The sequence below is a fragment of the Cyprinus carpio genome, chromosome B23 (genome assembly GCF_018340385.1).
Source record: "Cyprinus carpio isolate SPL01 chromosome B23, ASM1834038v1, whole genome shotgun sequence".
In the NCBI taxonomy this organism is placed as follows: Eukaryota; Metazoa; Chordata; class Actinopteri; order Cypriniformes; family Cyprinidae; genus Cyprinus; species Cyprinus carpio.
This window is the reverse complement of record NC_056619.1, coordinates 8,301,538-8,325,050: the sequence shown is the minus strand read 5'-3', so window position 1 is coordinate 8,325,050 and position 23,513 is coordinate 8,301,538. Positions and strand designations below refer to the sequence as shown.

Genomic DNA, 23,513 nt, shown 5'->3' with positions numbered 1-23,513 from the left:
GTTTTACCTAGTGAGCTGGTTTGGATAGCAGCATTTGGGCATCATTAGCCAAGTTCTCAATGTTGAAATGTTTCAAAGAAACACTTGATTTAATTTGAAACACGCATATGATGTCCAGAAATCTAGGCAGGTTTTGTTTTAAACACAGCATTTAGAATTAAGTTAGAGTTATGGGGTATTTGCTTTTTAGAAAACACTGGCTGCTGTTCTCCACCATCTGACTGTATGAGCTCTCGTGTGTGTGTGTGTGTGTGTGTTTATCCTTGGGTTAATCGGGTGTTGGCATCATGGGGGGCTCTTCCCCATCGCGTTTAACATATGGGCCATCTCTCTGGCTTAAAAAGTCAATGTGTGTGTTAATTTTTTGCCAGAGATGAACAAAGAGCACTTGTTTTGGCTCCGTAAACACTACAAATCCGTATTTGTGTTACACATTTTTGACTTTTGTGTATTCTGTACTCTTTGTAGACTTTGTTATTCTTATTTTGATGGGTTATTTTACTGTAATGCTATAGTATCTTTATGGGGTTGTTACTTTTTATGCTTGATAGCAAATGTTGATCACAAGCTATGATGTTTTGAATGCTGATCCCCATTATTCTGGATATAGTTCAGACAAAAATGAAAATGTGCTGAAAATGTACTCAAGCTCGGGCCATTTGAAATGCAAATGAGTTTGTTTTTTTCACTGGAACATATTTGGAGAAATGTATCATTACATCACTTGCTCACCAATGGATCCTCCGCAGTGAATGGGTGCCGTGAGAATGAGAGTCCAAACAGCTGATAAAAACCTCACAATAATCCACAAGTAATCCACATCACTCCACTCTTGAGAAGTGAAAAGTTGTGTTTTGGAAGAAACAAATCCATAATTAAGGTGTTTTAACTTTAAACCATTGCTTTTTCAGCAATTAACATTTTTGGGTGAATTATTAGTTTAACTAGCTTAACCAGCAAGACTTGATTGGTTGATTAGCATGCTGGTGAACAGCTGCCTATCCTAATTTACTAGCTTGACCAGCAGGGAACCTACTGAGCCGCCTACCTAGACAGCATTTTTGGCCATCATATGCTCATTTGCTGTTTTTTGAGACACAGATGTCATGTGCTTGGACATTACAAATAAAAAATTGCATTTTCTGATTTTTGAATGCCAAAATGATTGCATTTGCTGATTTTTCTCAAAAATTGTAATGATATTTGCTGTATTTTTTGTGGTGTTTTGCAGTGAAAACTCACCAACAAACATCATTAGTAATCGCATATTATTAATGTAATTATTATTATTTATGTAATTTGTCTTGCTGACAATAAGAGTACAATCAATACATATTTTGTGAATAATTACTGAAATCAGATGTGGAGTCCTGATACCTCTACATGACCGGGCAATCCTTGCTTTTACAATGTTGTGAACAATTTGTTTAGACTTATAGACTTAATGACTTTATAGACGAAATAGATTTTCAGGGTTTTTAAAAAAAAAAAAAATAATAATAATAATAAGACAAAAATCATGTTGCTGCCATAATGCAACAATTCGTTGAATTTACATTGATTCTCACAATTCGTCTGTAATGTGTTGAGTGTTAAGAGATTATTCTCAGAATGGGGTCCTGTGACTCAACTACTTGAGACAGAGGGAATTATGGGTGTCTACAATCTGTCTTTTTCACTCCCTCCATCGTTCCATCCCTCTTTCTCTTTCACTTTTTCTTTTCTTGCTGTGAGGTTTCTCTGGTAAAGAGGATTGAGGTGGGCAGCAGTAATCTGTCTCATACATGCTTGCATTATGTGCTCCTGTAGAAAGCAGAAATCCCTTCAGATTAGAGCTGAGAACAAAGAACTGGTTTAAAGCCTCATCCCCTTTACCAGACGCATCCCAGCAGAGAAAGACACGCACCCGAGGACACTGAGATGAGAGGAGCTCAGTGGATTAAGAGAACAGTGCTTGAAGGAATAGCTCAGCCAAAAATAAACAATTATGAAAAACCACTTTTATTGATCTTTTATAAGTTGCATGAACCTGTTTTATGTCAAGAGCTGACCGATGTTTTTCAGAATGTTCTACTAAACAGGAGAGTAACAGCAGATTGGTTTGGAACGGCGTGATGTTGAAATGTTTTCGTGAGTAGTTAGGTCTGTCTGTCTGTTTTCGGTATGTGGTACAGTACTTGATGTTTGAAGAACAGCATGACATCTGGTTTAATCTGTGGAGATCATCTCATGACAGACCGCCTCATGTTGTTTTTTTGTCATTGTTTTTATTTCTATCTCTGGATCCATCATCCTGTGTGCGGGTGCTTTAATTGGACGACGTGTCCTTTCAGATCTTGTCATGTTTTCCTCTGTGGGGGTGATGATATATCTAACATGCTCAGTGGCACATGGTCTTTAGAAAAGAGGAACAGGTAAACTGTACATGTTCACATATCTACACGTGTCTGAGACTGATCGCTAGTTTGCAAATACAGTGTAAGTAGTGCTCATACTAACAGGTTGGGATTTAAAGGGGTCATATGATGTTGCTAAAAAGAACATTATTTGGTGTATTTGGTGTAATTAAATGTGTTCATGCAGTTTAAGGTTCAAAAAACACATTATTTTCCATATAATGTACATTATTGTTTCTCCTCTATGCCCCGCCTTTCTGAAACGTGTCAATTTTTAAAAAGCTCATCGGTCTGAAAAGCAAGGTGTGCTCTGATTGGCCAGCTATCCAGTGCGTTGTGGTTGGCCGAATACCAAAACCGTCCGAAATAAATTTTATCACCCACACCATACTGTGATGCCATCTCCCAGCATGACCAGACAAAACCAATAAAACCCATTACAAACAAAGCATTTGTAGCGCCCAGTGGGGAGATAATTACTGATTACAATGACTTATACAGCCTTTTTACACGTTGTGTTGCATCGCTCCTCATAAACATAAAACCATGTCTGCATTTGTGATTGGAGAAATGACAAACAACAAGCGCTACTCTACACTGCTCAAAACTCACGTTTGAATCATCAGTGGCAAATCCTTTAAATATAAAAAACGTACTTACAGTCTGTGAGTCAGAACAGCCGGCATTGTAGTCTTCTCTTCCAGGATCAGGAAACAGTCCTCCATAAAATGTGCTGCACACATCTGAATATTAAAGTTGTGTCCTCTTTTGGAAGACCACACAAAGTGTTTTCGCTTTCACAACAAAGTTGTGTCCTCTTTTGGAAGACCAAACAAAGTAGTTTCGCTTACACAACGAAACACAGCGTCACACATGGCGGGCTTGAGTGAGCAGAGGCCAGCAGGCTTGAGAACGGCACGGCCGGAGGACTCTACGAAGGAGCGTCCGTTGGGCTTGCGGCAACCATATGTGACAACCCCAGGCTGCACTCCGCTTCGTCCACGGTGAAAGCCGATTCAGAGATCCACAGTGCAAAGTTTATGTATTTCCTCAGCGACCAGCACGGATGGATCAGCTCCAGGCATGACAAAGCAGATATCGTCCTCTTTTGGAAGGCCAAACAAAGTAGTTTCACTTTCACAGTGAAACACACACAGCGTCTATACGACATGGCGGCGGCGGCGGGGCAACAACAATACTACAGCGAGAATAAAAAGTTACTCCTTCTTTTTTTGCGTGAACATTTGGGCGGTGTTATGCAAATCTTCCCACATAGTGATGTGGACATGTGGGGGCGTGTTAGAATGAGCCATTTTAGGGGGGTGTGGTTGACTCTTAACTTTTAAAAAGAATATCTCTTTGCATTTGAGACTTTAGTCTTTGCAACTTCACAGATCTTCTTTATTCACCAAGAGCTCGTAACACTCCAAAGAGAAAGGAAAAGTCGCATCATATGACCCCTTTAATAATTTTAAATTAAGATTGATTATAATTATCATATTATAAACATTATTAATATTAATAATACAAATAAATGCTTATTAAACATTTGTGTCTATAACATTAACATACCGAAAATTATCTAACTACTTTAACATTTTTCAAATTATTTTACTTTATTATATTTTTTCATATTATAATATAATATTGTATTTTTTTTTATTTTTAATATTTCTTCATATATTGTACAAAACAATATAATATTATTATATTTTACATTATAAAAATAAATAATTTAATATTTTATATTGATTATAACTGCTATAAAAAAGTGTTATGTTCTTTGATTAATCAATGAAAAAATATATTACTTAAAACTGTTACATGATTCATCTGTGTCATGATTCATCAGTGTCTTGCCTTAATATCATTATATTGATTAAAATAATAATATTAAATAATGTGTTAAAAACGTATTTTAGCAGCCTAGTCATTGATTAAAATAATAATATTAAATAATGTGTTAAAATGTCAGCACTCTGCAGATCTGAACAGCACACCCTTTTCAGAACTTGTAGAGTAAAGCACACACAAAGCCCAGACACACACACACACACAAATACACACACACACAAACAAACACACACACACACACAGACACACACACACACACAGTACTCAGAGAGGTATTCACATGCTTCCTGGCCTAAGGAGGAGCAGTATACCCATGAACACAGAGACGCTCTGCTCACGTTCAAAACCAACTTCAGCAAATGCATAGCAGACTTTAAGTTGGGCTAACTGGTAATTACAGGAACACAGGTGAAGGAATGAAGGGAGGGATGGAAAAAACAAAGAGGTATGAGACCTTCTGCTTCTGCTAAAATGGAACAGGCAAGATTAGTAACATCAAGTACACACTAGTACTATTTACTCAGCAGTGTGTGGGCTGTATGCATGTTTGTGTGTGTGTATGTGTGTGGGCTATATGCATATGTGTGTGTGTGTGTGTGTGTGTGTGTGTGTGTGATTATAGGGCTGCAATAGATAAAGGAAGAATCAGAGACAGAGGGCGAGTACACATCTCAAAGGGCCACCCAGCGGGACACACACTCATGCTTTTTATACACTAGGGTCTGTCCTGGTAAACATGCTTGATGCCAGGGTGTCTGGAAAGAATTGAATTCTATTTTAAACTAATTATAAAATAGCATCACAACCAGTAACACCGCTAATAGTTTGGGGGCGGGGCTATCTGCTGATGTCATGTCAGGAAACCTGCTTTAAAATCCCCTATTTTATTATTATTTCACTAGAGGAGCAAATTTCAGCATATTTCCACAATAAATTATAAGTCACTATTAAAATATAACTAATTTCATAATTATAAATAGGCTAATAGGCCTGGGGAATATGGAAAAAGTTAAATCTTTGTTTTTTTTTCTCAGGACGTTTGATTGGTTCAAGAGCAATACACAGCATACGGTGATATGGAGAGACACAGAGGAGACCGTTGAAAAAGGAATTATTGAATAAAGTCATTATTTTTGTTTTCTTCGCTTACAAAAAGTGTTCCCGTCGCTTCATATAACCCAGATTGCACGTCTGATTGCAGATGGAGTATTCTGATGACAACTTTCATACTTTTTATGGGCCTTGACACTGTTATTTACTTGGCAGTCTATGGAACAGTCACAGGACTCCCAGTTTTCACCCAAACTATCTTAAATTGTGTTCAGAAGACGAATGGAGCTTTTACGGGTTTGGAACGACATGGGGGTAAGAGATTAATGACAAAATTTTCATTTTGGGGTGGAGTTAACTTAAAAAAAATACAAAAACCTAAAAAAAAATGAAATCTGACAAAACTGCACCATAAATACCTCCAGTAAGTTTCAGAACTCAAAACTTTGTCGTTAGTCTAAAAACAAAGGCAGTCTGCCAAAACGGCAGCATGTGGAATGTATGACTCTATGATGTAATAGTGTGGATAAGCACCGCCTCCACAGATGATCATCAACACCTGCTTCTACAGCGCTGCCTGTTTAGCCCCGCCCACCGATTCACACATTTAGTGTTTACGAGAGAGATGAACACGCAGGTCTACACAGAAACCAAACTATAAAAATTGCTCTGAAGACAAGAAGATGCTTTGCTGTGCCAAGCTTTGTAAAAAACAACTTTCCACAAACTACTTTATTAAACAAGGCTCAAATCAACGTGGAATAACCATAAATATAAAAAACATACACACCATAAAAACATGGACAGTTTTTCACCCTATATATTAGGGGAATGCGTTTTTGACTATTTAACGGGGTTTTACTGTAGCATATTTACAGTCTTTTTCAGTTAAATTCATGGTAATTTTTCACAGTGTATGTATTGAGTTATTTATGCGTTTTTGACCTAAATCAACGGCAGCATCTACGGTATCTATGAGGAATGCATGCTGTCAAACATACACAACTATTAGCCAATCATAGCAGTGGGTGTTTACTTCCAAGTCTACAATCCTCCACGCCTATCCAAACAGAGCCTTCTGATGAGGGGGGTTAAAAAATAGCCTGTTACTTCTAAATTTTGATGTTATTTTGATGCAAAAGCTTTATAACATTATAAGTGGACCTCAGAAAATAATACAAAATAAAAAACAAAGGCAGTTTATGACCCCTTTAAAAGGAGTAATAAAAGCACATTAAAATCATTGTGATATTCATGACATTTGTCAATTTTAAATTACCAACTAATTAATGTGGAATATATTATAGATACTCAATATACAAGGTTTGCTGATGTTTGTAGGTCTCGAGTGACATTAGGAGGGTCATTGAGTTCATAGAAACCCTCTCACTCAAGACCCACATGTTTTAGCTGTCTGTGTTTATGCCCGTCTGAATACTTGCCATATTTTCCTCTTCAGTGGCACATAGCCATGAGAAATGCATGTCTTCACCATGATACCCGTTCCCTGAGTGAGCAAAATGAAGAGAGACAAATGCATTACATTACCCCTGAAAAAGGGTGTCATTTGTTGATCACGTGTGTAAGTTTTTGTCTTGAGTGTGATGTGCTAGCATGAGCTTAGCTCTCACATTGACAAAGGGCCGTGCCAGACTTTTACACTCTAATGTGTTTGTCCTGCGTCACATCAGTCATGGCCTCATTCAGCTGTATCACTGTCACACAGCAACAATGACTCACTTCCTGTCATGAATTTGCCAATCCTAGATTTATATATAAATCAATGTTTTTTTTTTTTGTTGTTGTTGTTTTTTTAATTGCTTGAGCAAAGACTACTAGTTTACACTGACAGCGACTTTATTTCTGGAGGTTATCGGGTTGTTATACTGTTATCATTTCGATAAATCAAACAGATGCTGGTCAGGATGCTCAAACAAACAGCAATGTTTTGATAGCGGCAGAGTGTTTAGACTTCTTGGAGAAATCAACCAACTAATCACCATATGAATGGTTTACTTGTAGCTGTCTCTGCATGTTAAGATGAAATAGGAGAAAATATTTTAACATTTAACAAATAATTGTACATGTTCACAAACTACACACTTCACCTTAAAACACCTGACGAATTTGTCCCCTCGTTAAGTAAACATTAACAGTATTGCGTTTATATATTGAGCTGAATGAGTGAATTTTGGTTGTAATTGAAGTAAACAAAATACAATTTAATTAAAATTTTAATCAAGTCCTTTGAGGTCTTCTTTATGCTACTATGCTCTTAAAAGTTGACAATTTACTTTTAGTAGATGCATGGTTTTTTTCAGTTATGGTGATATTTTTATTTTATTTTTATAAATAGATTAAAATATGACTCATGTTCTGCACACGTGTATAGAAATCTAAACAAAAAATAAACACTTATAAAAAATGTTGCAATAAACGACTCCTTCCCTTGCCAAAAAGATGTATACTTACTAGGAAAACTTTTAAAAAATAATATACTTTCATGGAAATAATATACTTTAAAATAATATACTGAACTATGAACTGAATGTAATTTTTTGTACACTTAAATGAAAATGCATTTTACTGTTATTTAAATTTAGATTAAATACCATTCGCTGAGCATTTATGGTAAAGTAAAATGCATTTCTATTGAAACTTGAATGTCATTTATAAATATATTTTGTTTTTATCAAACCATTTTGTATGGTATTTCAGGTTCCCTCTGTTACAAAGTATTTTTTTCTTCCTAGACAAAATACTAAATTTAATTTAGACAACAAAACACTACACACCTATATTTTTGACAGCCGTCCCCTATGTCATAAGTTTTAAAGTTTTTGTGGCCGCTTATGCTCGCTCGCGTTAAAAATCGCAGCTGTTAGCTTACTGTTTCCTGTAAACCAAGAACCGAAAGCCTTTCGATAACAAGCTTGTTTTTGTTCCTCAACTATTTGATCCATCTCACAGTTCAGAGAAACTCTTCCTCTCGTCTCGCCCTGTCACCATTTCCACCACGCTAATTAAAACACCCTGACTGCTAACCCAATTTGACTCTCCATGACCAAATTGAGTTAGCTCACATTTCAAACGGATCTCAACTCTGTTTTCCTCTTCCTTCATTTTCAGCAGCTTCAAACATATTTTTCCCCTCAGAAGTTGTTGACACAGCGACGAGGATTGACAGAGAGCTCAGTATATGAAACTAAACACTGCGACTGCCAAATCGATTCTCCCGCAGGCATGTGTTGATGCGAGTGTTATGGAGCGTGTTTGTCAAATGTAGTGAGCGGTCTGGGTTGGATAAGGGTGTGTGAGTGCTGCCATATGGAATGTGGAGTATTTTCAGCTCACATTCCCCACATCAGGTCAATAAGGTCAGCCTGGAGGTCAGAGGTCAAAAGCTTTGACCTGGTGAAGTTAGATGAGGAAAGGAGAGTGATTTGTGTTCGGCCACACACACTCTCTATCATTCTCATGTTTATAGGTTGGAGTAATTGAGTATTTTAGTTGTACACTAAGTCTTTGCAAATGCACACACTTACACAAACAAGCACATGCATAGTTTTATATACTTTATGTTCACAACATTCCGAAAGCAGTGAATGCCGATGTCTCTTTGGATTCTATGCTTGACTTTCCCATGACAAATCCCTTTGGGACAACCCACCCCCGTTCCCCTTCTCTCCCTCCATCTTTCTCCTTCTCCTTCCCAAATAGATCTATTTTCCTAAGTGTTCTGTGGTAAATTAAGTGTCTGTGTGCTGTTTATTTGGGAAAAGTGTGTTTGGGGTGTGTTTTTGTGTGTGTGTGTGCGTGTGATGCTCAGACTCTCAGTCACATGATGACACCTACACAGATTTCACCACAACATAGCACAGCTGTATCTGTCTGTCTGCTGTTTTATCTGTCCTTCTCTGCGCCACTCAGTTGCTAGTTACAAAACAATCACCTCCAGCTCTTTGATAGAAGAAATAATTAAGATTAGTTAAACTTCAAGATAGGTTTCTGAAAACGTAGCTATAGCTCTGCTACAAGACACTTACAGAGTCAACTTAAGCCCCTTTCACACTGTGATTCCAGAAAATACACGGGTAATGTGTCCCGGCAGAACCTCAATATTCGCCAGATTACACACACATCACACGTTACCAGTAATTAACCAGAATAAAACACTACGCACACAAACAACTGAAGACACGTGACATCAGGGTGTGACGTGTAATGTACGAGTCGAAAACACTAGGCACATTAACTTTCACTGAAGCTGGCGACCGATCTCAGCTTCAGCGCGAATAGTGAGGAACTAACTGATCTCTGCTTCGTTACAGTTTGCACATACTGTATTTGTTTCGTCCCGAACGTTGATCTGCCTTCAAAATACCCGCTAAAGAGTCACGCGATAACATGCGTCATCACTACGACACACCCTTTACGGCATTAGTTCTGGCTTTAGCTCACACAGCGCTTGTTCCGGGACTGAACCCGGCAATGTTACTAGGTCCCCAACCCGGGATCAATCCCGGAATCAATCCCGGGACGTGTTTGCGTTCACACAGAAGGTGATCCGGCAATGTTCCGGCAATTTTCCGGGTCCAACGTGCAGTGTGAAAGGGGCTTTAAAGGGATAGTTCACCCTAAAATGTAAATGCTGTCATCATGTATTGTCATTCTAAAACTGTCTCTTTAAAGGGGCAATATTGTTTTTAAAATGTAACTATCCAATTATATAATGTCGAATTTTGTCAGTGCTGTTTGTCATTGTTTGGCAAGTGCTGTATTTTCTAATAAGACAATTAGGGCAAGCAGTTGTTTTATCCATTATTTTACATGCACCAACTGAATAAACCGGTTCAGTAGATGTTTTAATTCTACATGTGAGAGAAAGAACAGATATTAAAAAACCAGTTTACTAGAATCAGTTGTAATTAGCAGTGGAGTATTTGTACCTCAGGTGTCGACAGTGACGCTTCGCAAGTTAGTAGCATCACAAATTTTAGTTTAGCACTTGAGCCAGTCTGTTAATCTGATTGGTCGAGCAGCGTTCTAATAGTTCTGTTATATAGTCCACTTTTTGGTACACCTGACCAAATTGTTCTCTTGGCAGAGAAAAAATAAACAAAAAAGCTGCCTGTATTGTATTGATGCAGTTGTGCTGTTGTTCTGTTTATAAGAGACATATTTATGAAAATCGCATAAATTGTGATTGCGTTATTGTTTAGTTGTCTGTCACAACATATTATACACACTGTCCACAGATGTACACACTCACTGACAGATTTGATTCAGTTGTTGTGCATGAAGTAAGCACTGTACACGTGGGCCGGTTCAATGCATCTGTGATGTGTGTGATTTTGGGGGAGAGGAAGAGGAGATGTTGGAACCCTGTGAAACAAACTGCATGTTGTTTATCTATAAGAGCACATGAGCAAAACAGGATTATAGCGAGAGAGGAAGGCAGAGATGTAGTTTGAAGAACAAAAGCACATGTGACTGGCTTGCCCCCTCACACCCGCCCACTGACTATCTGTGTGTGTTTCCTCATTAGCCTCTGAGCTCCACTGAGAGCTTAAACTCACATTTCTCTCACTCCTGATTGGCTGTATTCATGTTTCATAAAAACTAATTTGTAACTGATCAAACTAACAGTTTCATCATTAGACAGATAGATAGATAGATAGATAGATAGATAGATAGATAGATAGATAGATAAAAAGAAAGATAGATAGATAGATAGATAGATAGATAGATAGATAGATAGATGGATAGATTGATATAGAGATGAATAGACAGAGAGATGGATAGATTGATATAGAGATGAATAGACAGAGAGATGGATAGATGGATAGAGAGATGGATAGATGGATGAATAGATGGATAGAGATGGATAGATGGATAGCAAGATGGATAGAGAGATGAATAGATGGATAGAGAGATGATATATGGCTGAATAGATGAATAGAGATGGATAACAAGATGGATAGAGAGATGAATAGATGGATAGAGATGGATAGATGGATAGCAAGATGATAGAGAGATGAATAGATGGATAGAGATGGATAGAGAGATGAATAGATGGATTGAGCGATAAATAGATGGATAGAGAGATGGATAGATGGATGAATAGAGAGGCAACAGACTGATAGATGGATAAATAGATGATAGACTAAAAGATGGATAGAGAAATGGATAGATTGATATAGAGATGAATAGACAGAGAGATGGATAGATTGATATAGAGATGAATAGACAGAGAGATGGATAGATTGATATAGAGATGAATAGACAGAGAGATGGATAGATTGATAGAGAGATGAATAGATGGATAGAGAGATGGATAGATGGATGAATAGATGGATAGAGATGGATAGATGGATAGCAAGATGGATAGAAAGATGAATAGATGGATAGAGAGATGATATATGGCTGAATAGATGAATAGAGATGGATAACAAGATGGATAGAGAGATGAATAGATGGATAGAGATGGATAGATGGATAGCAAGATGATAGAGAGATGAATAGATGGATAGAGATGGATAGAGAGATGAATAGATGGATAGAGCGATAAATAGATGGATAGAGAGATGGATAGATGAATGAATAGATAAATAGAGATGGATAGATGGATAGCAAGATGGATAGAGATGGATAGATGGATAGCAAGATGGATAGAGAGATGAATAGATGGATAGCGAGATAGAGAGATGGATAGAGAAATAAATAGATGGATAGAGATGGATAGAGAGATAAATAGATGAATAGAGATGGATAGATGATAGCAAGATGGATAGATGGATAGATGGATAGCAAGATGGAAAGAGAGATTAATAGATGGATAGAGATGGATAGAGAGATAAATAGATGGATAGAGAGATGAATGGATGTAAATAGATAGATAAAAAAATGGATAGAGATAAAAATATATATATAGAGATGAATAGATGGATAGAGAGATGAATAGATGGATAGAGAGATGAATAACTCCTAAGTCTTCTTCGAGGTTTAAGAAAATCTCAAATATATGTTTATCAGTGGTCTGTGTATTTGATCAAGTGTTCAAGGTGGTAGATACTGTAACTACACCATAAAGCATCTTTCTTCTTTACTTCATTTCTACTAAACTGACTAAATGTAGTTTTTGCAAGAAATATATAAATTGCATTTGTTTTGTTTTGTTTTAGGACGACTTAAATATGTGACATAATAGTGTTTTCCCCATCTGCTGCATTGAGTTTTAATATAGAATGACCAGTCACGTGACATTAACATCTCAGATGATTGGCAGAAAAATGGGTTCACATACTTCCAGGGGTCCTGCTCCAGCTGAGCAAGTACCATTGAGATGAATTAAATTGCTATAGATCCTCAGGTATATTAGAGGTGAAGGTAAGGTGAGCTTCTGCATTTATTTGAATGTTTACATAAGTGTAATGAAGACAGTCAAAGAGGGAAAGAGCAGCGGGGTTTTTTCGTTTGTGTTTTCTCCATCACTATAATGCAGCACACACATAACTCTCTCTGCTCAGCTCAGTGTGAATGCTGCGCTGGTATTTCCTGTTTATGCTGTAGGAGAAACGCCCTTTGAACTTTTCCAACATGCACTCCCTCAGGACACCCCCGTTCTGCACTCTGGCCCCCTGTCCAGCCTCTCTCAGCATCCCTTTGTGTTCAGTGCAAAAAACACAATCAGCATGACGTTTGAAGTCTTTTGTGGTTGGGTTTGTGTGTTTGTGAATGAGTGTGTGTGAGAACCTCAACACCTGGGCATCACAGATGCTTTTCACCCCTCTGAAGATAAATGAGCTGCTGTATTCATTCGTAATCACAGATTAAGTCACTACTGCATGCTGAATACTACCAGGATGGCTTTTGGTTTAGTTATAGTAATGAGAAACTATGAGAGTGTTGAGAACAAATAATGGGAGGCCTTGTTTATATCTGATATGTAAGGAATCAAGTAACAAGAAGTAGATGTGAAAAATTTGTTGGTCTTTGGTTTGTCAAAATTATCGAAATGAAATAATAGTATTAATAAACGGTTACTAGATTGGTTACCAACTAATATTTTCACTATGAAACAATTTAAAAAGGTTTGTTTTCATTCTACTAAATTTTTCTTTGTTTTCAATCCACTAACAGTTATTCCCTGATCATGTTTTTAAACATTAAAGGATCCTGATATATGTTGTCTGTGATGCATCAGATGCATTAGTGCAAACACTTCAAATGCATGAAGTGCTTTCAAAAGTTTGGGATCAGTAAGATGTTATTTATTTGAAAGAAATCAATACTTTTATTCAGCAAGGATGCATTACACTGATCAATAGTGACAGTAAAGTTTTTAACACAGAAGATTTTAAATAAATGCTGCTCTTTTTACCTTTTTATTCAGCAAAGAATCCTAAACATTATCACTGTTTCCACTAAAATATTGAATAGCACAACTGTTTTCAACATTAATAATAATAATGTTTCTTAAGCAGCAAATCAGTATATTAGAATGATTTCTTAGGATCATGTGACTCTGAAAACTGGAGTAATGATGCTGAAAATTCAGCTTTGCATCACAGGAATAAATTACATTTTAAAATATATTCAAATAAAAAACAGTAGTTTTAAAAATAATGACTGTTTACTGTATTTTTTGATCAAATAAAGATTCTCCATTAAAAAAAAAACATAAGTAAAAACTCTTACCAACCCCAAACATATCAATAATCATGCACAATATATTCATATATATTTGAGAGCAAAAATATGGCAATTTTTACCCATCAGAGATCCTCCCTTAGATGAAATGTTAATATCAGGTGTAAAATTTGTCCAGAGTAATGAAAGACTGAAAACAGATAAATATAAGAGCAGGGAAATATCCATTACTGCCCACAATCAAACATAGTTACAGCGTTCAATCACACACTATAACATAACTTTATCCTAATATTTATACCAGCTAACTTTCTCAGCTGAGACAGAAGAATGATGTGTTTTGTTCCTTGTGTTGAGATTATTTACAGGCCTGCGACATTGTATTTACTCAACACCGTGAATAGATTGTTGACATTTGGCCATGAGACAGTAGACACAATGGGTGGGAAAGACCACAGCAGGCACAGAAACGGAGAGAGAAGTCTGTGCGTAAAAAGATTCAGATCAATAGGTGGACAGCCACTTGAATAAAACAAAGAGTTTGTTTTTCGAAATGAGCCCAGAGTGGAACTTAAGGAATGGAGAGTAGTGAAGTGCTTCTTTAGTTAATTCAGACCTCTCGGGGAGCTGAAGATGTATTGTTTCACACGCCGTGAGTCTGATCTGATCAAGTCGAGCGGATCGAGAACGGTCCAGGGGAGTGGCGATCCAAGTTCATGTGTGTAAGTGTGTGTGTGTGTGTGTTACGATGGCAAGACTCACATTCCTGCTACTGTAATCCCCCTCCCTCTCTCTCCTTGTCCTTCTCACCCTCCCTTCCTCCTTTCCTCCCTCGCTCTCTCACTGTCCCTCTCCGTACCACTCCGTAATTAAACGACCGCATGGTGACGGTAAGAATTTGAGCAGAAGTTAATAACCTACAGAATTACGGAAAGAGCTTGATTAACTAAAAATCGACATTTTGAACAGCAGACACTTGCCTCTTGTCCTCGATTTGGTTGTTTTCTTCTGCGTCTCCAGCTGAGGGAGGTGTCCTCTATATTCTCAGTCACCCTGAGCAACCTTACAGATCGCCGTGCCACCTTCGAGTATGCCAGGGGTAAGTATGTCTACTGACCGTACGCTCAAACATATGTTATGCATCACTGTCTCAGGTAAGTTAAGAAGGTCATGAGCAACAGGTGTATCTCAAAGGATGCAGTCGCTTGTTTTGAAAATATATGTTTGCTCATATATGGATATAAATGGCTGATTTGTTTCTTGTAATTTTGGCATAGTCATGTCTCCTCAGTGTGAAAAAGGTGCATGAGACTGCGCATATATAGTAGTGCTTATATAAAATGGTTAGAAGTTGCAGATTAACGTGTGCACACAGAGTAGCACTATAATCTGGATTAGTGGTCTGAAGCTAATTAATCAGGTCAAACAAAGATCAGCTAATGTTGATTTTACATTCTTGTGTGTTTGTGCGAGGGATGTTTATGGTTGCGGATTGGTGTGTGTGTGTGCACGTGCAGTCACGCTTTGGTTGCTGGAGTTCACAGTGGCTTTCTACAGGGTGCTTGAATTTCAAGTGTTTCGTTGCGTGATGAGGTTTTCACAGTATTGTTACAACATTTTTGTTAATGTTGCTGTAACATTTTGATAGTGTCAATATAGCAGTCCATAGTGGATTCCTGTTTTTCCACTCTGCTGGAACACACTGTCTGTTCAACCTTTCCTGTTGTGTTTCTCATACACACTCCACCGCAGTGGCCTGGATAGTGTGTGTGTGTGTCTGCACATTGTTGTTTATGCTTTAATCGAAATAGTTACAAGCAGTCCTCTGGTACGAAAACAATTTCCTTAGACTAATAAATATTAAAATTGTTATTGCTTACCTAAGGCTAAACACATTGTTTAATCAACTTTGTTTTTTACTTGCATGTAAGACCTATTCTTTGAAAGAAAACGAGAAAGAGGAAAGTACTATGCCAACCTTGGCATTGCAACCACACATTCCTGTCTATTAGATATGGATAGATTTACAGTTTCAACCCACGGGATATTGCCAGATATGCTTCATAGTAAGAATACTAGTAACATAATAAACGTTTTTAACTTCAACTTATTACAAAATAATTGAATTGTAAAATAGACTTTGTTTGGTTGATGCACATTCAAATGTTGATTTTTTTTTTTAAATGTGTCAATAAAAATTGTTCTGCTACTTTTCCAAATACTTGTTTGCTGAATATTTAATTTTTTTAGGGTATTGAGTTGTTAGCAGCATGTTGGAACTATTGATTCCAACTATTTGTGTGATGGGAGTTGCTGCTTATGTAGAGCAGTGTTGTAGTCGAAACCTTGGACAGCGTTCAAGACCATATTTTCTTGTCATGGACTTAAGAGCATGTAGACTCAATCCTCTTCTGGTGCTGGTCTTAACTATAACACGGATGAGGAACATTTTAAATCAGTCACAACCAATTCCATTTCAGTTTGGATGCTGTTTTTAAAAGCACAGCCTATATCGGTAGAAAATAACAACACAGCATGTGTTAACAGTATTCTCTATTTGTGTGTTTCAGGGACGCCGCTCAACGATGGCAGCCTGCTCCTGGATCCAAGGCTGCCATGTTGGTGAAAGTTAACAGCATTGGAAGAAACCAATCTCTGGGTCCAGCTACTGCCCACCAACTTCTCCACCTCAACCCCACCAACACTAGCACTTCACCCAAACCAGGTTACACAGCGCAACTTGACAGAACCGGTTTGCTCAGTAAAATGGCCGTTCCTGGAGACTCCAAGCAGGGTTACCACCTCAAAAAGGGGGATGCCAACTTCTGTCTGGTTTTGCCCTCTTCTAACTCTTCCTCTTACTCTGCCCACCAGCGCTCTGGTGTAGGTACACCTCGCCCCTCCTCTCCTCAATACGGAGCTACACCCTCAGCACCCATCTATGATGAACCTCCACCCATTGACCCACCAATTTACGATGAACCCCCAGTGGAAATGGAAGTAGAAGGTGCGCACCACTTACACCGAGTTCCCTACCCTACCAGTCACAGCCTGCCGAGAGGAACCCAGCCTCCTAAACTCCTCCAGTTCCCCCATTCCAAACACATCTGCAGCACCTCAGCTAGTGAATACAGTCCGGCCGGCCGGGAGTGCATCAAACACATGGTGAACGTGGATGCAACTGCATCCAAGCACCAGCCCCAGACATCTAACCCCATCGAGGAGCCTTCAAATACAGCCAGTCCTCAAATCCAGCCCCAGTCTCCAGTCCCTGCCCAGATTAAGAAGGAAGTCTCTGTAGAGAAAAAGCAGTCATGGAGGCTGTTGGAGCCCCGTCACAGCCGTCAAAGCAGTCTGGCCTCTCAGGAGTACCCAGGCCCTGCCGCCATCACATATCAGGACTCTGGCTATTCCACTGGGCCATCCCCAAGTCTGCGAAGGAAGAACCGACGTCGCGCAGCTCTGGGCACTGGGTCGGGTCGACCTGGGTCGGTGGGGAGCAGTGGGGAGTTGAATGCATTGAATGAGAAGCTGATGGCGGAAATGAGGGCGGTGGTAAACCGTTCCAATGCACTACATGGAAGCAAGGCCAGTCTGGACACTGAGATGGGCTCAGAGGCTTCTGGAAGTACTGCCCGCTCCCTGGTCAATTCATTGAAGATGGGTTCAAGAGGGGGTGAATCGAGGGAGGATGTGACATCAAGTAACCGTTCACTGTACATGGGCGGGGGCAACAACCACAGTGATGTCATTCTGTCACCACTGGTGACAGATGGGCTCGGAGGCCGGCAAAAGAGGACATATGAGAAAGTGGATTCGTTGGAGAAGAGCGTAACATCACAGACCAGCTTGTCATCCCCAGAACCACCAAGGTCACCCTCACAGGTACCAACATTTTTTGCTGCTGTCCACTTGCTTGAGTGTGTACGTCTGGAAATGTTGTTATGGTCGATCCATTGCAGCAATCTGGTTTGCTCCCTTTTCTACCAAGTTTTTATTTTGTTCCTTTTCTTTAATTACCCTTCCCTTTTTCCTGACTCCTCACATTCGATGGTCCCACTATGTCTAATAGAGTTCCTCGGAGTGGAAAAGCAAAGCAATGCTTTCCATCCGATCGTTGTAGAAACTACGCAGGAGATGGTGAGGCTTGGGGTTTCCTGGGCTGAAGAGGGTGTGAATGTTCCATTCTAAGGAGATTTACTTTGTCTGTCTGGCTATGTGTGTGTGTGTTGTGCTTAGATTAAGAGGATTGTACAAAGGCCAGTTGTTGTTTTTCTCATGAAAGCAAATGTGCAGGAATAAGGGGAAAATGGTGAGTTTAGTGAGCAAGAGATTGTTGGACAGGGAAATGTAAAGGAGTCAAAAGTAAAAGATCAGCTGTAATTGCATGTGTGTGTGTTTGTTTTTTTTTGTGGAAGATGTACATATGGGAATCGGGTAGCAAGTAGGTTAGTGTAGACTAGAACCAAATTACTTTTCCAGACCATCATCATGGAAGACTGTATTTAATGTAGAATATGTTTTATGTGAATGGACGCATACTAGTCATAATAAAGGCAGAAAGCCTATATCTTTTGTTTCCTGCCACCACTATTCAGGCCACTTTGTAGTGAACTTTATAGCAAAATTGCTGCTTTTTTAAGATACCCTCTCACAATTCTGGAACTACTGACACTGCAGACAGTGGAACTCGAGTAATCTGCTTCATTATACAATGGAAGTCAAGCAGGAACACTTAAGCCCAACATATACTTCATTTTTGTACGTTAGTGTATGCATACAGTCAAACACAAAGGCTTTTTAAGTATACTTCATTTTATACTGTGCGCGAACACTGGTGGTAGACATATTTGCTCTTGAAAGATTCATCTTAGTCCAGTGTCTGTGCTCTTTAGTATCTGTCTCTTTCGTTTAATTTTTTATTCTGAAACAGCAGCCTGGGCCAGTGTTGCCACCTTGTGGAACAACTGATTACTGCAAAACAAATTGAATGTGCATGTGTGACAAAAAGGTAAGGTAAGAATTGCGTTTTTCCTATTTAAAACAATGCGCTGAGTCAGACAATTTTATTTACAGTACACTGCGATAAATAGGCTATAGGCTTATCTGTTTCCACTAAAAATAGCTAAAAGGTGTTCACCTTTTCAGCAAAACTGCATAAATTTTATTTGATTTAAATTGTTTAAAACAATTGAAATACTATTTGGCCAGTGGAAAAAAATGAGGTCAAGTATATTCTAAAGTAGGCTATTTATATGAGAACAGTTTTGTTTTTATGGACATTTAGATATATTCTAAATCATAAGCTACTGGATGATTTTGACAATGAAAATTAATGTGGCACAAATGGCATTTAATCCGTACCTCATATTTCCTTACCATCTTATGCCTTTGACTGTGTTAAACATGGTGTCACGTGGATGGGAATATGCATGGAAATGATATGCAGGTAAGGTTATGAATCTTAAAACGAGACGTTGTAAGCTCCATATATGGTTGTTTTGGGGAGGAGACGGAGTGGAGATGCACGAATGCACAATCTTCCCCTGACTGGGATTTATTAAGGAATTTTTGCGCAGACTCTGTTCGTACGCAAAATCTAGCTTTTGTGCATATACTTGAAGAATGAAATCTACAGAAAGTTTTATACATGCCCCTGGTGCTATTTGCAGAATAATTGAGAAAGGAAAACAGAGACCGGGCCAGTCGCCTCATTTACACAGCCAGGTGTTGTGGTTGTACAAGGCAGTCGGCTCTTACAGCTCACTGTGATTTGGCACATTCAGGTAATGTGTTTCGATGTGTGTGCTGACAGTTCCATTTGTCATTAGTGCAGTGCTCCACATGTGGTTTGGCTTCTCCTGGGAAGCAAAAGTTGGAGTTAATATTATGGATCTTAATACACTAGGAGAGATTTGTCTTCAATCAAATGATCATTAACGATTAAAATAATTGCATCCGTAAAGCTAGGTTAAAATCACCTTTTCCTTAAGCACTGTGTAGTCCTGTGTTAATGTTTGTGAATGGATAATGTTTACTCAGTATTTCAAACATGGCCAAATTTAAACAATATGTCAGATTTAACAAAAATACACATTTACCTAGAGTATTCAGCCTCCTTTATATGTCTGCTGGCCCTTTGGCTGTCTTCTTGCCTTTGCATGCCTCATTACCTTCATCAGTCTTTTTTCTGTCTCTCTCATACAACTTACACATCTGATTAAAATACAACAATAAATGTAAAGGCAGAGTTGTGAGGTTGGAAACATTGACTCAGTGATTTGGTTCAGAGCAAGCTCATTACATCTTGATGTAGGCAGAACCTCACAAATGTCCAGAAGCATGAAGAAACACTCCATTCTTACAATTTAATATGACCACATTGTTAAATCTGTATCACTTAGGGTACAGTGTCACATTGACGTAATGCAAGGGGGTGCCAAGACATGAAAGGATACCCTTATGTTACAGGAATATACCACAAATGTAACGTGCTAGTCGATACAGATACTGCAAATACAGATTACATCTTGTTCATAACCTGTCATCTCTCACTGACCATTTTTGTAACCAAAGTAATGTCAGTATGATTGTGTTTGGTTGTGTCACATGCTTGGCTGACATCGCTAAAATACTCAAAGATCTCACATTTCTCTTGTTGTTTTTGTAGATTTCTCTGTCCACATTTAGCGTGAAACTGCAGCGCAATGTGACACGATCACATCTCAGTTTTTCGTAGTCAGCCATGATTAATTTAGTCCAATTTCTGGTTAGACACTGGTTATCACAGTCTGAGTATTTGTCTGGTCATGTGATTTCAAAATAGCTGCCTGACCCACTACTTCGGAACACAATTTAAGATATTTTGGATGAAAACCGGGAGGCTTGTGACTGTCCCATTGACTGACAAGTCAATTACACTAACAAATAACACAAAATCATAAAAGACAACCTCACAATAGTCAATCAACCATAACATTATCAACCGAAAATTAATAATGATACAAGAACACATTTTGTATGCAAATAAAACAAAAATAATGACTTTATTCAACAATTTGTCTCCTCTGTGTCTCTCCACATCACTGTAGCGCTTTTTTGGAGAATATGAGCTGAACGCAGGCAGCTAACACTCTTCTGTGTCAGCCACGACACAAGGATACACAGTTTTCTTTCAAATCAAAGCATAAATATACGTAGAAAACATATCCTTGTGGCGCGGCTGAAATGGGAATGAAAGGGCTTTTACATTTGCCAAAATAAAACTTTTTATATATTAAAACAAACAAGCAAGCCCAGATGAGAAAAAGTAACGCAAAAGTAACATAACATTATTTTCGGTAAAAAGTAACTAAGTAATGCAATCAGTTACTTTATCAAGGAGTAACACAATATTGCATTACTTTTAAAAGTAACTTTTCCCAACACTGTCTGTTACACTCGCATGTACGTTACAACAAGGAAGAAAATATCTGTTGCTGCTTTCATTCCATCATGACTGCTCCATCATGATATATATATATTTTTTTAGAAATACTATTCCTTTATATGTGTATGTGAAAATTTTTAAATGAGAGAAAAATTAGAGTTATTAAATTAATTTTCTTCAGTGTGGAACAAGTCGGACAGGGATTTTTTTAATTTTTTTTGTGCATTTATGAGTTAGGAAAAAGGGGGAAAGGAGGAGAGAGAAGAGGGGAGGCAGTAATGTTTGAAGTTGGGATGTGATTTCCATATTGGGTCACCTATTGAGGGAGCGAGCGTAATCCATGTGAGCGTTTCCAGGTTTCTGCAGGGGAACTGAGTAAGCCAATCAGATGCAACCTACGCAACACACGCACTCGGATTCAAGTTCCTGCGGCAGTCGTGATGATGCAAATAAACACTAGAACAGCTGCATCCATACTGACAACTTTCTGTTTCTCAATCTTTCTTTTTGTCTTCAGACAGGAACACTGGAATCCAAAACTCAACAGGACATCTCGCCCCAGGACTGTGACCATGACAGAGCAGGTCGTGGAACTGCCCACCTCACCCATAAAAACAACAACAACAGTCCCCCTCCTTCCCTTGCCAGAACTGGTTCTGGTTACCAGTACCCATACACCACCCTCTGCAAACCTACACCTGACGCCAACATGGAGGACTGGGCCAGCAAGAACCTTAACCAGCACACGCAGGGCCTGTTTCGCCGGCGCGTCTCCATTGCTAATATGCTCTCGTGGAACCGTGGCTCCATTAAGAAACCAATGCTGATCACCAGCGACCGGTTTGTCAAGAAGGAAGCCTGCGAGATGTTCAAGCTGGTCCAGGCCTACATGGGCGACAGGCCGGCCAGGTTGGACAAACGGCATGCGGCCCTTCAGGTGGTCACGAAGTGCTGGGGCATGCAGGGCTTGAGAGACGAACTGTACGTGCAGTTGGTGCGTCAGACCACCGGAAACTTGAGTTTGAGGAGCTTAGAGGCGGGCTGGGAGATGATGGCCATCAGCTTAGCGTTCTTCTCACCTTCGCCCAAGTTTAGGTGCTACTTGGAAGGCTACATCCAACGACACCTTGAGCCCAGTAATGATAAGAAAAGTAGGTCATTTCAAATATGTATTATAAATAAAGTTGTTTACTTTGAAGGTTTATGTCTAATGTAGTTGCATTCATACATGTATAAGTGTAGTTTAAGTGTCCAGATACTTAAGCTAAATAGGACTAGTGTATTTTTTGGATAGTCCAGTGTTTTTGTTTGTAGGACAGGGAAAGGACACACACAGGGGAGTGTTTATATTTTAGGCTGTCCCATTTGGATTCAAAGCCTGAAACACTTATATACATACAAACAGAGCAGACCGATATTGGTTACTCTGCTAAAATGATTATGGCATTGTGCCTACCCAAACAGGATTTAACGCTGTGGAGGAGAGAAAAATAAAACGCAGGGGTTACTGCAGGTCAGACGTCACAGGTCATGGAACAATAAAGTCATGTATTGTTCAGACAGACTGTCATATGAGTATTCAGAATTAACAGTTTTATTGTATCTGACAGTACTGCAGCACATCATGGAGCAGCAGGACATAAAAAACAAGAAGAATTCAAAATCCAGGAAGAAGAGGAGACAGAACAATGAGGAAGAAGAGGATGAGGGTGAGTTTATAGTGGAATGAGTCATTTGCACAGACAATCAGGGAAACGTGTACAGATATGAGAAAACTTGAGGAGAGATTTTGGCAGGGAGTTTAGAATTAAGGAATTGGCTTTCTTTCGAATTTATAAGCTGGTATTTAAATTGAATTGGCAACACCGGACAGGAATCTATCGTTCTTTCATTCTATCTATCTATCTATCTATCTATCTATCTATCTATCTATCTATCTATCTATCTATCTATCTATCTATCTATGTATGTATCCGTCTGTCTGCCTGTCTATCGTTCTATCTGTTGTTCTATAGTTGAATCCGTAGTGAATGCTGTTTCATGTTGTTTTTCGTGTTCTATAAGCTAAAGCATCCTTAATCTTTAACTGAAAGAGAGGCTTCTAAACACACCCACTCATATACAGTGTCAAG

At 38.7% G+C, this 23,513-nt stretch overlaps 1 protein-coding gene across 6 annotated transcripts in view; it reads left to right on the top strand.

Moving 5' to 3' along the window:
- The window catches only part of LOC109057583 (rho GTPase-activating protein 39-like), a 68,563-nt gene that overhangs the window by 33,810 nt on the left and 11,240 nt on the right, over positions 1 to 23,513 (top strand). For 3 of the 6 annotated variants that reach the window (XM_042750498.1, XM_042750499.1, XM_042750500.1), the window contains 3 exons: positions 16,523 to 17,837; positions 21,899 to 22,532; positions 22,992 to 23,090. In XM_042750498.1, coding sequence (XP_042606432.1) covers positions 16,523 to 17,837; positions 21,899 to 22,532; positions 22,992 to 23,090 — 2,048 coding nt within the window. Of the gene's footprint in view, positions 1 to 14,392; positions 15,052 to 16,522; positions 17,838 to 21,898; positions 22,533 to 22,991; positions 23,091 to 23,513 lie in introns of those variants that run through there. The other 3 variants (XM_042750502.1, XM_042750503.1, XM_042750501.1) reach the window with 3 other exon arrangements.